At 40.0% G+C, this 17,175-nt stretch overlaps 1 protein-coding gene across 2 annotated transcripts in view; it reads left to right on the forward strand.

The window, feature by feature from the left end:
* The window catches only part of LOC309369532 (glypican-5-like), a 384,544-nt gene that overhangs the window by 140,027 nt on the left and 227,342 nt on the right, over positions 1–17,175 (forward strand). Inside the window, exons 4-5 of one of the 2 annotated variants that reach the window (XM_081910420.1) lie at positions 13,559–13,692; positions 17,062–17,121. In XM_081910420.1, the coding sequence (XP_081766546.1) occupies positions 13,559–13,692; positions 17,062–17,121 (194 nt within the window). The remainder of the gene's footprint in view (positions 1–13,558; positions 13,693–17,061; positions 17,122–17,175) is intronic. The other variant, XM_081910421.1, reaches the window with a different exon arrangement.

The raw sequence follows: 17,175 nt of genomic DNA on the forward strand, positions 1-17,175 counted from the left end.
GACAATGTCATTTTGAGATGTTTGACAATCCAGTTGGCTTTACTGGATGCCACTAACAGCTACTGTAAATGGTCTGGTATTGAATCAAATTCACTGAATGCCAGTCTAGTTAGAATAAGCCAAAACAAAATAGCTCCAAAGCAGCATTTTTTCCCAATGAAAAGGTTTGTCATGCATGTTCTTCCAACAGCTGTTTTTATTTTAGGTTTCATTTCAAATACATTCAACTAAATGCAACGCTCAGATTCATCATCAAAGGTCACCAGAAATCCACAGATTTCCCCCCCAAAAAAGATCATTATCAAGTTCTGAGCAATTGTGTGTTTTATTACTTTCATATTTTACATTTCTGAGTTTTCATTTGCTACCCCAAAGGCAATTCAGACTTAAAAAATAACAAGGCTTGGCATGTTTTACATTTACTCTTCTTTTCAATTATTACAAGGATTCTATATTAAAATATTTTTTAGGGTTTTAAAAAATATTGCTACCATTGCAGTATATATGCTGAGGAAAAATATACTTTGCCTACCCAAGAGCCCTTACATTTTAGCCATAGGCACCCATGACTGCAACCCAAGCATACTTACATGGGCTGGGAGTAAGTTCATGGAAGCTCATCCAAACTTATTTTGAGTATATATGGCCCAGATCAGGGTGTATGGCTGCCATTTACCAGAGCCACTGGACATTATGCTCCTTTTAAACCCGGTCTGAAAGAATTTGTGGCTTTTTCAGGCATTTTCAGCTTCCATCAGGCCCAGCCAGCATGGCCAATGGTAATGGATAATGGGAGTTGTAGTCCAACCACATTTGAAAGTCTTTTCACCTGTGTTTAAAACTTTCAGTGATTCTCTTTAAAGGGACCATAATACCTGTAATGGGAAAAGGGGGCTGCTTGTGCATAAGCGTTTAAGTCCTCCAAGCTTTACCATCAGTTCCTAAACTTTCCCAGTCCGAGGAGCCATGGGTGCATGGCTACCTCAATCGCTGGCAGAATCCGTCAGTGGGCGTTTCCGTAATTTACGCCAACATAAGAGTTCCTTGACGGAAACTCTCCTTCTGGATTCTCTGCGTGACAGTTTCCTCCGCGGAGTGGGCGTCCCCAGCGGAGGTCCTGAGCCCTCCCCGCTGTTCTCACTGGAAACATCTTGGAGCCATTCCTCCGATTGAGTTTCTGCAGGAACTCTCCCTCTCCCCCTACTGGTTCCTTCCTCCGCATCCGAAGGTCTCCTAGCCTCCTTGAGCCCTTCCACCACCTGACTCTCCGATGGCAGTTCCCTGACAATACCTCAAGGACCAGATCTCCCCATGTGAACCAACATGGACACTGCAATCATCTTCTGAGGCCCTCCTTCGTGTGCCTCTCCTCCTCAAGAGGTCTGGAGGGTGGCAACACGAGGATGGGTCTTCTCTGCAGTGGCTCCCCATCTGTGGAATGCTCTCCCCAGGGAAGTTCACTTGGTGCCTTCATTATACACCTTCAGATGCCAAGCAAAAACGTTCCTTTTTAACCAAGCCTTTGATTGATTTGATTGACATTCTATGCCCTTTTAAAATGTGGGGGTGGGTTATTGGGTTGTTGTTTTTATTTTGATTATCTATTTTGTGGTTTTATATTCTGCTTTTGTTCTGTGAACTGTCTTGAGACCTTTATGTATAGGGCGGTACATAAATTTAATGTATGTATGAATGAATGAATGAATGAATGAAATAATAATAAATGATACAGCTGCCATCAAGAAATATTCCCTGGGTGACCTGCAAATGAAACAGTCTTAAAATATACAATATATAATAATTAAAACAATTAAAACAAACAATAAAAGACAGAATTTTCTTATGACAGAGAAAGCATAAAAACAAACCAGATTTGGAAAAATCAGGGTGAATAAAAAGGTTTTCAGCCAATTGAGGAAGATCTGCTTGGGCAGACACCCATCTCACTTTACTTTGCAGAAGCACCTGCAACAGCAGCTCGAAAGAGAATCTTAAGTGTTCAGGGAGCACAATAGGAAACCAGATGACACTCCTTGTGACCTGGTCCTAAGCTGTTAATGTTTCCCTTCTAAATTAAAACAAGCACTTTATATTTGATGCAGCGACAGACTTTGAGCCAGTGCAGCTAACGTTGTGGCATAGTATGTAGGGTTACCATATTTCAAAAAGTGAAAATCCGGACACAAAAAGGGTTTTGGGTGTGGGAGCAAAGCTGGGCAAAGTTTCTGAACTAAGCACAAACCATTTTTAAAGGCAGGCACATGTGCAACTGGTTTTGCTTATCTGCACTTCATTTTTATGTAGGTTTTTTGTGGGGCTGTAGGAAAATGAGAAACATAATAATGGCCTGTGAAGACAAATCAGAGTTGCTTTCTGTGTGATGTGGAATAGCCAAAACAGATAGTGTAAGATAGTGTAAGTTGACACTTGTACCCAAATGTTCTACAACTGCTCATTGCTGGTACCTCACTTCAGGTCAATGAACTAGCTAAAAGCTTTGTTGAAGAACTTTAGATTCAGAACTACTTTACCCCCTCTCTGCCACTCTCCCTTATTCATTTTTTAAAGCAGATAACTCTCTTTGTGGCAGTGGTGGAAGGTATACACTGAAAAATATTCCACTGAAAGTTAATATTATCAGAAAGGATGACCTGAAGCTCTCTGAAAACAAATTTAACTCACAGAATCCTGTGGTTTCTTCAGTCCTTTCTTTAGTAACTTCTTAGTGACCTTTTGCCTATCTGAGAGAAATCATATTGTGGGATAACTTCTAGATGCTTACACTTTGCTTTAAAGGTTCCATGTTGGAAGGCGGGCAGCGTACAAAGGATTGTAATACAATATTCATTCTCTTGCTCTCTCTCTCTTTTTTTTTAAAAAAAAGAAAAGGCTCCTTTCTGCAGCTCAAAGAAAAGGAAGTGTCGTTTGTTGGACAGAGCTGCCCCTCTCATGCCAAAATGAAAGTCAAGTTATTTTATGTGATTTCTGCAAACTCCTATATTATATGCAGACACACAACAGTCTCACCTACCCTGGGCATGAGATGATCACTTGTGATTATCTCATGACAAACAGAAATGGACTGCAGTAGTTGAAAATGTCACAGCCACACTGTCTACTTCCTGAACAAGCCAAGAATTCCATGCCCATTTCTGGAAGGTCAGACATCTTCATAGATCCAACAGGCTACAGATTGTTGTGACACTCTTAAAATGCATCGGTCTGTTATTGTGGGCATGAAATGAATATACATATCATTTATTTGCAGTAGGAAAGTTTCCAGGAATATTCTTAATACATATGTATCAGAGGCACTAGATAACAGGACAGGACAAACCTACAACCTATCAACTTAGGTAGGTTGTAATGCTGGGGGTTTTAAGACTGTTTGTGATGGGCATATAAAATATGGGAAGTTAAATATCTATTCATCTCTAGAACTTTCACATGAGTTGTGATTTTGTTCAGTTTCAAGTAATCAATAATTCCTTGAGTCTTGGAAAGAAAATTCCATGGAATCCTTTTGAGGGACATTATCCAAATCACATTTTCCTCCCTCAAGTTTGGAGTTCTGAATTACCTGGCCTTATTTCTAAAGTGGAGTCAAATGCATTAGAAATCTTGATTATTTCCTTTAAAACAATAAAAATCCGGGACTTCCGGGTCGGCGCCATCGCCGAATGGCGGGCTCCCTCCGAGCTCCGGAGGGAGCCTGCTCGGCAGGGGCTGGGTCCTACCGCACCGGCGATGCGGGGACCCTTAAAAACCACGGCCACGGAGGCCGTGGACATGGAGACTCGGCTGGCACCGTCAGCGCCCTCTCGATTCGTGAAGGAGCCTTTTTAAAGGCTACGGATCGGGTGCCGGGGAGGAGCGTGGTGCTTTGAGTCCTCTGCTATCCCTGCCGAGCGCAGCCGCATGCCATCCGGCGGAGAGCGCTGACTTCTTCTATTGAAAATTTGGACCCAAAAGAAGAACCCGTGAGTAATTGGAATATGGACTAAAAAGAGGGATAAATTTTTAGAATTTGGAGCGAACGGGGGAGGTGGAAAAAAGGAAGTCAGCCCCCCCCCCAAATTGTAGAAGAGCCAAAACAAAGGACTGGATAACTAAGATCGAGAGGAACCTTATCTTGCCGAACTAGCAACTTCGCGAGGGAAATTTATAAGATTGAGCTGGAGGAGAAAAGTGGAATTCGTATTAAAAAGCAACCCCCCCGGAATCCCTGGAGCGATTCGTGAAAATGCCTGGAGAAGAATAACGGAGGTTTTGACAGCTGTCAAAGAGCTGTCAAAACGGAAGAATGAAATTGAGACTTTGTTATGAGGACTTTGCCGGTTACATTTGTTATAAATTGGAGATAAATTGTTTCAAATAAGGATTTATAAGTTATTTGGACTGGCGGATGTGATCTGGAAGGGAACTTTGTTATTGTAATCCACCTAGAGGAGCTGAGGGACATTGCATGTGTTTTCGACGGGAAACTTGAACAGTTGGATAGAACTTTTAATCTCCTGGGAAACTGCAGAAATGGAACATTATTTTGTCTACAGAGGCCTACACTTTACTGGAAACAATGGATTAATCTGTTGAAAAATGAAAGGAACATGATGTAATGTTTTGCTCCTGAATAACAAGCCTCTGTAGAGACACTAGAAGCCTTTGGAAAAAGAACATTTCTGTGAGGGAACAGGGAAGTAAAAAGGAGGAGAGTGATTGACAAGAACAAGGAAACAACAAGAACTGGACAGAACTGGAGTGGGAACATTTGGGATATCCAGATTTGACAAGCTTATGGATATAAAATTGGAGTTTATACTCCTGGATATAAAAATCTGGATAGAAGAAATGGGCCCCCTTTGATAGACTCCTTCTATGATTGGACATCTGTAATTTAAAAAAAAAGACCGGTAAAGAGCCAGAGGGATGTGGGTTTAGTGAAATGTGGGTTCATCAGGAAGACATTAGAAGTGGAGGGATAGGAGGAACGCAACAGGGAAAGAGGGGAGGGAAATTTGGAATCCAAAGGTTGTAAAATTATTGTTTGTTTTTATTCTATTTTCATCTGTACTATATTTGAAAGGGGGGAACTCGTGGAAGGGAATAGGTCGACCTTAGGGGATGGAAATTTGGATAAATTGAGTTATTGATGATGAGTGTATTTTGGGAATAAGAATTTGTTGAATATTATTGCTTTTTTGGAAGATTTGGAACACAAGAGGGGGTGGGGAGGGGAAGTCCTGGATATTGGAAAAAGTTTATGAATTGGATTTTATTTGTTTTAATTTGGAAAACCTTAATAAAAATTATTTTAAAAAAAATAAAACAATAAAAATCCAATTTTTGTTCATGTTCCTTTTGTTGATGCTTTCATTTCCGCTATATATATGTTTGCATAACAATATTTTTTGTGAAGCATTTTATTGATTCACATGCGCAGTTGTGTGTATAGATAAGAAAACCACAGAAAACAGAAATCTTGTGGTTTGTACATATGGTTGCATCAATATTTTATTTTAGATTTTGGTATTGTTTTACCAACCTGTAGTAGTGCAGGGATGTGTCAGTAGAACACCTCACCCAAAGAAGCTTGATAGAATAATAAGCACAATGATATAAACACTGAAAACACATGTGCTCTAATAATTTGGATAGGAAACGGATTCAAATAATGTCAAGCAACTGGAAGCTGTGCTGAGGAGTTCTTGTTTCAGAAATTCGTTTGAAACTAGAAATCCTAGCTGTTCTTCCCATGTCCATAGAATCACATGAGGGAAACCAGAGACACACTACCCATCTCTACCACTTCTGTTGTTTCCCTGTTGCTTGGTCCTACTGCCTTTGGTCATGACCTCAGAGTCCAGCAGTAACTTGAACACAGAGGCTGAGGTACTGATTGAGGAGGCACTGGGCCCGAGCCAGCAAGAGTCAAGCATATTCACCTCTAAGAGGCTCACACTCCATGGAGCTGAGACACAAACACAGGCAGCTTGCCCAGCACAAGCTCATTCTAGATTCAAGACCAAAAATGTAGGTCTCCATGCTGCTCAGCAAGTGGTTGGAGCCTGTGACATGTGGTCAGGCTTAGTGACTATAAAACAGCTCAGTTGAGAAGTAGCACTAGTCAAGTTGTTGTCCGCTTTCTGGGCTCTGTCCAGAGTCCTGAAAGACCCACTACCAAACTCCCTTGTCTCCTGTCATCCTAATCTTGATAAAATCCTGACTGTCTGTTTCTTACCTGTCCTTCCCTTTTTGTTCCAGATTGTTTGCTAGATTTGTGCCCTCCCAACTTCAGCTTCCACACATGGGAGGGCAAACGTCTGGAGCAAGAACCCTGTATACTTGTAGAGGCTCTCCACACAATATAGAGCTGATATCACACAGAGCTTTAAACCATGTGGTGCTGCCTCCATGTGTACAACATTCTCCCCACTGCAGAAGGTTGTCTTCCAGTTCATGGAAGGTAGCAGGGTGGAGAGAGCTAGCCAAGATATCCCTGTTCTCCCTCTCATCCCACCAGGAGAAACATGCCTGTCTAAGGCTATATGGAAGCTGGAAAGTGAAGCCCACAGATCAGTAAAGGATCAGAATGGAGACAATCTTCTCTTAGTGCTGCTATTGCGGAATGAGAATATTTAAGATTCATGATCTAATCACTCTTGGTTCTTGTTAAGTTAATTTATATAGTGAACTATATTATAGTAATGTAATTCAGATAACAGCATATTATGCTTGTGCATTTGTGTAAGTGCATCAGCATAGGGATGAATGATTCATTTTAGTGGTATATTGCTTTTTAGTATTAATTCAAGCAAAGAGCCAGTATTTTCAGCTGGTAAAAAATTAAATTATCCTGGAATTTATGCTAGTTCTAGACTCTTTGCATACATAGAGTAATCTGTAGAAGCAACTGAAGGTGGGGGTTAGGGAGTCAGGAACAGGTAATACCAGTTTCTAAATATATTATATATTTATTTAGGAAATGTCTACTTCACCCCTCTTTTTTGCCAACCCCAATGTGGGTTACAAACATATGAAATCAAATATGCAAAGCATGTCTCAATAATATGCTAAACACCGAGCAGATAGACACCAGTAATATAACCCAGGTAAAAACTGAATGCTGTGGGATGGTTCCATAAAAATTATTTCAGTCACAGAAAGCTTTGGAAAATAAATGGGCTTCAAGCTGCTGTCATAAAGATGCCACAGCTGGTACCAGCTAGACTTCCAAGAAGAGAGCATTCTATATTCAGGGTGCCACAACAGAGAAAGCCTGTTCTGCATCAGCACATAATATACCAACTCTGTACACAGAATGTTGAGAAGAGTTTGACTCCTTTCTGAGTTTGGATGCAGCACTAAGCCAAGCCATGGCTTAGCTCCCGGTAGTGTGCCAGCAGCACAAGCATAGTGGCTGAACCCTCACACTTCCTAATTCATGCCACTGAGGCCTCACACTGACTCAGCAGTGGCTCGCACAGTGAGGCAGAGGCAGGTGTGAGCACAATTCAAAGTGTTGGTGCTGATCTTTAAAGCCTTAAATGGCATTGGCCAAGTATACCCAAAGGACCGTCTCCACTCCTATTGTTCAATGTGGACACTGTGATCCAGAGCCAAGGGCCTTCTGGTGGTTCCCTTACTGTAAGAAGCCAAGTTACAGGCAACCAGGCATGTTGCCTTCTTGGTAGTGGTGCCCACCCTGTGGAACGCCCTCCCATCAGATGTCAAAGAAATAAACAACTACCTGACCTTTAGAAAACATCTGAAGGCAGCCCTGTTTAGGGAAGTTTTTAATGACCGATGTTTTAATGTATTTTTAATCTTTTGTTGGAAGCCTCCCGGAGTGGCTGGGGAAACACAGCCATATTTTTTGGGGGGGTATAAATAATAAATTATTATGATATTATTATTATGGCAATAACCACCAGCAGCAACATTGCTGTCACAAATGGGGAGGGCAACAGCAGGTTCAGAGCTGGGCAGACACACCAGGGGCATCTTTGCATAGCCATATTTAATTGTCTGTGTGATGACTCGCTTGTTCCTAGTGGGGAAAGTACCTTTTTTATTTTAAAAAAGTTGTCATGCCAAATCATTACTTGACTATTGCTTGAAGTATTTAAAAAGTGGAGAATACTTTCACAAGTCATTGGAGGCTGAAATCTAGCATAAGATAATTTAATTATTGAAAAAAATGGAGATTTTCATCTGCAACAGTAGAAATGCTACCTAAAATATTCCTATTAGTACTAACCAGCCTTCCAGTAGAGAGTGACAGGGGACAGAGTTGAAAGGTGTGGACAACAGAAGGTTTCAAAGGGTATATGTATTTCATAAATATTAAGAAATCTATAGTTTAAGAATATAAGCTGCATTGACTGGGAAATTCAATCAAAATGAAGTAGTTTTCAATTCACATGGGAACTGAATAGTGTTTAAAAGCTTTATGTGATGACTTGTGATGGTTTTGTTTGCATGCATATTTAGAGAGTGGGGAGGGAGGGATGACATTTTATGGCATGATGACAGGAAGGGACAGATTGCCTGCATTCATAGTCCACAAGTTCTTCAGAAGAAAAGAGAAGGTGTCATCTTTCTTGTTTCCTAAATGCTGACCTTTGGGTCAAATCAATAAGTTATTGCAGTTAACATAGACAGGCACACTGCTACTGAATACCATATATGTCATCAACTGAGCACCTAATGTGTACATAAATGCAGTTAAAACGTCTCAGATTTTATCTAAATTGGGCTGTAGTTTACTCAAGCGGTAAGTCAGTGTCTTGTGAAGATAAGGACTTAATCCTAAGGGAGTATTTTCATCTTCACCCATGCCACAAATAATAAAAGATTGTTATAAAATAATAAAACACAATAAAAAATAAGTGCATATTAATAAAAATGCATTTGAATTAGAGTTAAGGTATAAATAATATTATCATTGTCACCTCTCTGTCTGCTTCTGTAGCAGCCTCATGACAATGGGTGTGAGTCATAGGCAAATTACACCCTTAGATATTTAGGTTTTCAAATGGGCAAATTGGGAACAAGCCATTTGCTGGACATGTTGAAGACTGATAAGTATAGCTAGCATGTGATTTCTTGGCTGGCCAATTAAGCTTTCCTGTTGTTTGAATGAGCTGCCTGCCAATTCAGGCAAGCTATCAAGTAACAGAGAGATACTGAGATAGTTCAGGCATAACTATTTTGGTCTAATGCAAGCATTGTGCTTCCACAACCCCTCCCTCCTCTTGTATGCCATAACAGACAACTTCTAGGATTTGCAAAGCCATGTCTTTCCATAGCAAATGAACGGGGAAGCTGTGGTTTAATCTTGGTTTACAAACCAGGATACGAAAACCAATTCGTATTCTGGTTTCGTATTCTGGCTCAAAGTCATGAGAGAGAAACTCAGCTCAACTGACCTTGTAGATTGGTCTATGTCTGCTGGGGGAAGTGATGAGGCAGTGAGGCAAAAAAATCTTGTTATGTGGGATGGAGTAGTGTACAACCAGACAGAGTCATAATACCAACAGAGGTTAATATTTTATTGACCTCTCATCCAACTTCACAGCTTCAAAATACCGTGTTGCAAAATTAAATGATTCACAGAAGAATGTGCCAAGTAAAATATGTGGGATGTATTAATTTCAGTATTTTTACCCCAGCCTTCCGTTAAAATCTTCAAGCAGCAAACATACATTTGTACATTTTTATAATAAGGAAACAAAAATAATCACAGTCACATTAAAACATCATTTAAAAAAGTTAAATCAGACTGTAGGGATCAAAATCCCATTTGGAAAACAATACCCACAAATGCCTGCCAAAAAAATAAAAATGTTTTGGCTGACTTCTCCCTGTATAGGGAAAAGCTATAGATTTTTAAAACCTTTTTAAATTAAAGAGCTTTGGTTGTGCATGCTTTCTATTAGCCATGTTTAGATTAATTACTATTTTACTCAGTATTGTGAAGACTGTTCTCATGTTTCTTTATGTGTGTTTTACAAGAGGACATGACTTAGAAAGAAAGAAAAAAGCTTCAGCCATACTTTGATAATTTTTTTTTTTATTCCAGCTAAGAGAACATGAGCTCCCAGCACATCTCTGGCCTAATATAATTAATTTCCAAAATGGAAATTGAATTAAAATGGAAATCTTTTAAATTGATTTCTTCTTATGCTATCTTTCTAAAGAGTTACCTAATATTTTTGAGAGCTTTTAAAAGGATTTATTGGATTGATTCCCAATAGATTCCCCTTTTATTTACCGGACTATGGTAATTATACCCTTAGGCACAAACCTTTTCTGATTGTCAATATCCAAAGCCAAACGTCACCGCTAACAAGGTAGGAGTTGACAGTCAAGAATGATTAGTAGTTGATCTTAAGGGTATTTTTGCGCAGATAGCCATTATCCTTTTAAGCGTCTTCAGGTCACACGAAGCAATGAGTCAATTCAAAAGATCATATTGCCACATTGCTGGGATTTATTTATTTTTTAATACACCACGCCTGGAATTACATTGAATATTTGCAAGAGAGTAAAGGATCTGGAGATTTAGGGAGATTTCCAGTTTTAGAAGGAGATGATTTCCCCCCCTCTGTATTTGATTATAGACATATTAAATATGATCTGAATCTGTTGGGTCTCTCAAGCTGTGAGAATTCAAAGGACAAATGAGGGGATCTTTTTTTTTTCCTTTTTGGTGTGAAGCTGTTGAAATGGTGATTATTTGTAAAAACTGCACAATGCTTCATGTATGTAAACTTCTTGAATTAAGAAAGACAGGCGTACCGCTGAGACTGATAGGCTCCACTTACCAGTTATCAACCAGCTATTGGTATGGAAAACAAAATAGCCAAGGAAAATATATGGTGCTGTCAATATTCCATGATAGGAATTAATGCTGCATTCACCTTTAGACTTCACCATTAGTTATCACTTTTATTATTCATACATTGCACTCACTTTATTTATTTGAAATATTTCCATACCATTATTCATTTAAATTGGGGGAGGGACCTCTTTAATCATGGTTTTAAACCCTAAAGAAATACATGGTTGGTGACTTCCCCCCACCCACTGCTGACCACATGTTTAATTAGTGTTTAAAACGTTGATTAAACATGCAGTCTGGAGGGGGGAGAAGGAAACAATGCAGGTGAGAGTTGCTGTTTTTGCCTCATTTTTGCCCCACCCCCATGCCAGTTTTAATGTTAAAAACTAGAGTACTTTTAGGGCCCCAATTCAAGTTGTGGCCTGGATTGGTTCAGGTCTTCCCAGGCCCGATTGGGTCCAATACGAGATGTTAAATCAGGACCCATATCTGAGGAACTACCACAAATCAGATGGGGTGTGTATTCACAACTCTAGAATTCACATCTTTATGGGTGCCAAATTATTGATGATTATTACACAAAAAATGGGTCGGTAGTATATCATTTCAGTAACACACTGCAAAATGTACAGCTGCAAGCTTTAATTAATAGGTCAGCCACCTAAAACTCTCATTCTGTTTGTTTCAGCTAATGTTTTTGCAACCCTTAATTATATGTTATTTGGAAGATAAGGCAGAGGAATAGGGAACCTATGGCCTTCCAGATCAGCCCTGGCCAGTTGCCAGGGATGGTGAGAGTTGTCCATCACCATAATCTCTAAGAAATTTTTGAGTATTTCTTTTTGGACAGTGGGATCTTTCTGCTTCATACCTCCTTATAACATTACCATTATTATTGTGAAAGTTATAATAAGAAGAAAACAGCACACTGAAGTGTTTATAATAATTTATGGACTAGTCATGTGTATTTCAAGGAATCACAGGCAATTCAACTAAAAAAGCAGAAGTAAACAAATTAGTATGTAGCAATAGAGCTTGGCTAAGCTTTAATTGTAATCACTTGTGTTACTGATCATTTCCATTCGGTTCATGTTGTGCAATGTATTCATTGGGGTTGTCATTGGCCTTTAGTTTTAGAATTGCTGCATTGTTTATTGCTTTTTTAAAAATTTTAACTGAATTGCAGGTGCCTTCCATCCTTTCAGCTAGATATAAACATTGCAGGCACTGAATACTTTTTGTTTTATTTTGCCTTCCACACAATTTTCCATTTCTCTCCAAGCAGTTTTTTCAGTACTTCTTCAAACCTTGGGGGTCCCCTGAAATTCCTGATTTTTGATACATGGTACATATGATGATGTTTATCCATTTTCATTCTTAGCACAACTGGCAGGGCTTCTAAAGCCGTGCCACTGCAACATCAAAACCACTTTTTTTTTAAAGAGGACCTCCTCCAGCCCACATGGCTGATATCTCAAAACTCTAGGTGATGGATATGAAAGGATTGCTCTTGCAAGCCAGAACATAACGCTCAACGTGGGGCTACCTTTGAAGGTGACCCAGAAACTACAACTAATCCAGAATGCGGCAGCTAGACTGGTGACTGGGAGCGGCCGCCAAGACAACATAACACTGGTCCTGAGAAATCTGCATTGGCTCCCAGTATGTTTCCGGGCACAATTTGAAGTATGGTACTGACCTTTAAAGCCCTAAATGGCCTCGGCCCAGTATACCTGAAGGAGTTTCTTCACCCCCATCGTTCTGCCTGGACACTGAGGTCCAGCTGCGAGGGCCTTCTGGTGGTGGTGCTTGCCCTCCCATCAGATGTCAAGGAAATAAGCAACTATCTGACTTTTAGAAGACATTTCAAGGCAGCCCTGTTTAGGGAAGCTTTTAATATTTGTTGAATTATTGTATTTTAATGTTTTGGTGGAAGCTGCCCAGAGTAGCTGGGGAAACCCAGCCAGATGGGCGGGGTATAAATAAATTAATTAATTAACAACAACAACAACAATAATAGTTGTTGTTGTTGTTGTTACATAGTTTGTTATAATACTGCTCTACTTCAACTTTCTATTTTGATACTAAATTTTAATAGCTTATTAAGTTTCAGAAGTATTCTGGAAATATAAACATGCTCCTTTACAGTGAATTGGAATGATTTCGTCACTGCTGTACTATCTGTATTCAACCCTTTAGGGCAGGCATAGGCAAACTCGGCCCTCCAGATGTTTTGGGACTACAACGCCCATCATCCCTAGCTAATAGGACCAGTGGTCTGGGATGATGGGAATTGTAGTCTCAAAACATCTGGAGGGCCGCGTTTGCCTATGCCTGCTTTAGGGTCATTTCACACCATGGCTGCATGCAGGAGCAGGTCCTACAACTCACACAAACCCCTCTCTGATACATGTGTTGCGCAATCTGATGGAAATGCATTCATTGCCTCTTGCAATTCCTACATTGCACATGCCCCATGCAAGTGCTTGTTTTCTTGTTGCAGACAAACCACAGGTGGATGTGTGTTCTCATATGGACAACACATAGAGATAATGCATATAAATGCGCAATTGAACAAATGCATGGCTATCCTGATACTCCATCTCCATCCCATGGTCCTTCTCATGTAGGTTCTCCACCGTTGGAGCTTTGATGCTAAGCATGCCTGCTAGTTCTTATCATGTAATCATTTTCTCTCCCTCCATTTTATTGCAGGTAGATAAAGTGTGTGGACAGCCTGAAGAAAAAGAAGTGAGACCTTTACCAGACAACATAGTTCAAGCAAAGGAAGTAACTGAGACACAGGCTCTGACAATGACACACTCAAATACTCTAAGCAGTAAAAGGAGGTAACCCTGATGCAACAATTTTCCCTCATAAATTTGAAACTGGAGTTTTCCCAAAATGCACCATTTTTAAAAAAACAAAAAAAAAAACCTTATGAAACCAGAATTGGGCTTTCCAGTACTCACTTCCATTACATATTCACTAAGCATGTTTATATGAAACTGGTCCTATTTAGAAATCTAGATTTAAATGCTTCAATTTTACACACGGGGAACTTGTAGTTCAAAACATATGGAGGGCTACAACTCCCATGATCCCTAACCATGGACCATACTGGCTGTGACTGATGGAAATTGGAGGCCAACAACTTCTGGAGAGCTATAGGTTCCACACTCATGGTATTAGTAAATATTATGTACTTTGCAGGTGGGTTGCGCTGTGGTCTAAACCATTGAGCCTAGGGCTTGCCGATCAGAAGGTTGGCAGTTCGAATCCCCAGGATGAGGTGAGCTCCCATTGCTCTGCCTAGTTCCTGCCAACCTAGCAGTTCGAAAGCACATCAAAGTGCAAGTAGGTAAATAGGTACCACTCAGGCGGGAAGGTAAACGGCGCTTCCGTGCACTGCTCTGGTTCGCCAGAAGTGACTTAGTCATGCTGGCCACATGACCCAGAAGCTGTATGCAGACAAACGCCAGCTCCCTCAGCCAGTAAAGGGAGATGAGCGCTGCAACCCCAGAGTTGTCCATGACTGGACTTAACGGTCAGAGGTCCCTTGTGTACTTGCTTACTGTTACAACCTAACTGAAGAGAAAGAGCAGGTTATGCTTTGCCCTGCAGCGGTATATGGCCAAATTTTAACAGCATAGCTGGTGAGCAAGAAGCATTTACCCATATGCCATTGTTGGGATGGATCCAACGATTCCTAGAGCTGCGTTCTGCTCTCTGGTCCACTAATGGAAAGAGTTAATTAATTGAGACATAAGGCAGGTACTCTGGTCCCCTATTATGTTTTTTTGTTATTCCATAACAGGTTAATTTAACCCATAAGAGAATCCAGAAGTAGTCATATGAATTTTCTGAGTAGAGCAATATAATCTGCACCAAAACGCCTTATTTGTCTCTAGCGTTCAAGCAGATAAAAGAATACCTGAATACACAATAAATTGTTCTTCAGCTGTTTGGAGGAAATAATATATCCATTACCAGTATACCAGTTAAAGCCCATGTGAGCAGCCTTACTTCATTCTAAACTCTGAATCAGACCCATCTGAGTTAATAATGTGCAGAAATTCAGGTGTTATTTTGTAGCTTATTAGACCAATACACTCCAACCAACTTCAGATACCTTAACAAGCAACATGATGTTCTTTATTGCAAAGTTCCTGTAAGCAGTTCCCTTTTGATGCAAGGAACACTTGTGAATGCTCATTTGCAAATTCAAGATCTAGAGTAACATAAAGTAGTTGAGCATCTACAAATTCCCTTTGGGGCTGAAGTCAGCCGACGCTGTAGGCAGTCCTAATGACTAACTGGTGACCAGCATACAGCTATAGAATAAAATATTAGAACAGCCTTCTTTTTCTACCAAGATTGTGATGTAATCTGTTCCAGATTGGTAAGCATTTCTTCCTTCCACCCCATTCCCCTCCACTCTGTTTCCTGTAGCTGATGTTTGCTCAAAGTAATGGTGTTCTGTTTTATCGCCATCTAAATTTATTTTCCTCTTCCCATATCTTTTGAACTTTGTGAAACTTGTTTCTCTGTGGATGACTCTGGCATGACTAAAGCTTGCACAAAAACTGCATGGTATTTCAGTTCTTCTTATCTCTGCATGTACATGCGATGCTATGCCTATTCAGCAGATGTTAGTGGTATTCTTTTGTTTTTCTTTACCAAACACAACTCAGAAATGAACGGACCCTGGAAATACGATTTTCTTTAAACTTGGAAGTCTCAAAATGAGCAGTACTGAAACATTTTAGGATCGCAGGAGCAGTCGCTCATACAAGGAGCCTACATATAGATGGTATTGGCTATCCTATCTGGGATCCACATTAATAAATTCTGCTACTAAACACAGTCTGTAAATGCACTTTGTTTAAAAGCAGAGCCGTTGGCACTTTAATTGGAGAAGGAAACAGCTGAGGTAATATGATGTCAAGATTTTACTGTATTTCTACTACCTGTTGTGCTCTATTTTAAACTTAAACGATATAAGGGCATACAATAGACCATTACAAACACCCACATTTCATAAGATTTCCCATAGGACCTTCTGAGTTAAAATATGTCAGTGATCTAAAGTTTCAGGAAGGTTCTTGTAACTCAAATGAAGCCCTTAAGAGCCAGTGTGGTGTAGTGGTTAAGAGCGGTGGACTCGTAATCTGGTGAACTGGGTTCGCTTCCCCGCTCCTCCACATGCAGCTGCTGGGTGACCTTGGGCTAGTCACACTTCTCTGAAGTCTCTTAGCCCCACTCACCTCACAGAGTGTTTGTTGTGAGGGAGGAAGGGGGAAGGAGAATGTTAGCCGCTTTGAGACTCCATAGGGTAGTGATAAGGCGGGATATCAAATCCAAACTCCTTTATAGGGATTTCATAGGAATATAAGGAACATATACAAACATTGGCCAATCTGCTTCAGTATTGTCTACAGAGATGGGTAGGGGTTCTCCAAGGTTTCAGACAGAGATATTTTCTCCAAAAATTATCCTGGGTACACCTGGGAATGAACCCGGGACCTTTTGCATACAAAGCAGGTTCTCTTCCACTGAGCTACATCACTTCGCAAAGGATGTAAACTAAAACAAGAAGATATGGATTTATTTAGTCACTTAACCCTACCCTTCCAATATCCCTGAAGGAGCAATGATCTTTTCTTTGCTTCTTTTCCCTGTGGAAATAAGTGTTTTGTTCCCCTGAGAAGGAATGATTTTCCATCTCAAGCACTTTCACATGTGCTTCTTCTCATCTACAAATCATTTGTCCTGCTCTGTTCTCACATGTATGCAATAACTTTTCTTAATGTGACATTTGGAGATAAATTCAGGAGATTTATTTTCAGCATTTTGAACCTTCGTTTTGTAATGGTATCCATTTTTTAAAAAAAGGATAAAATTCTTTTAACATGTTTTAGAGTAAAGTTCAAATCCTCAAGCACAGAGCACAATCTACCCAGAACTAAGCTGTGGGTGGACTGTGCCTTTATTATTATATTTTAATATATAGGTTGAAGCATATTTTATTTGCTGGAGCATATTTTTTTATTTGCATTTGTGCTTCTCTGGTTTAATCCTGTGCATGTTCTTGATTATCTTTTCTTTCAAATAATTTATTACGTTTTGTTTCTCATTTCTTTTTCTTTCTTTGCCTGAATTCCTGCTTCCCCACTCCTCCTCCCTGCCTTCTGACTATTCTCCCTGGCCCACTCCAGTTCTCTGCCTCTGAAAGCTTCAAAGAATGACAAATCCAGAAGTTTGAAAAAAATGGCCCGGTAAGAATGAAAAGAAGCTGACATGTTTTTGTCTCTTCATTTTAAATGAGCTGT

Source organism: Podarcis melisellensis (genome assembly GCF_964234715.1).
Source record: "Podarcis melisellensis genome assembly, chromosome: 5".
NCBI lineage: Eukaryota > Metazoa > Chordata > Lepidosauria > Squamata > Lacertidae > Podarcis > Podarcis melisellensis.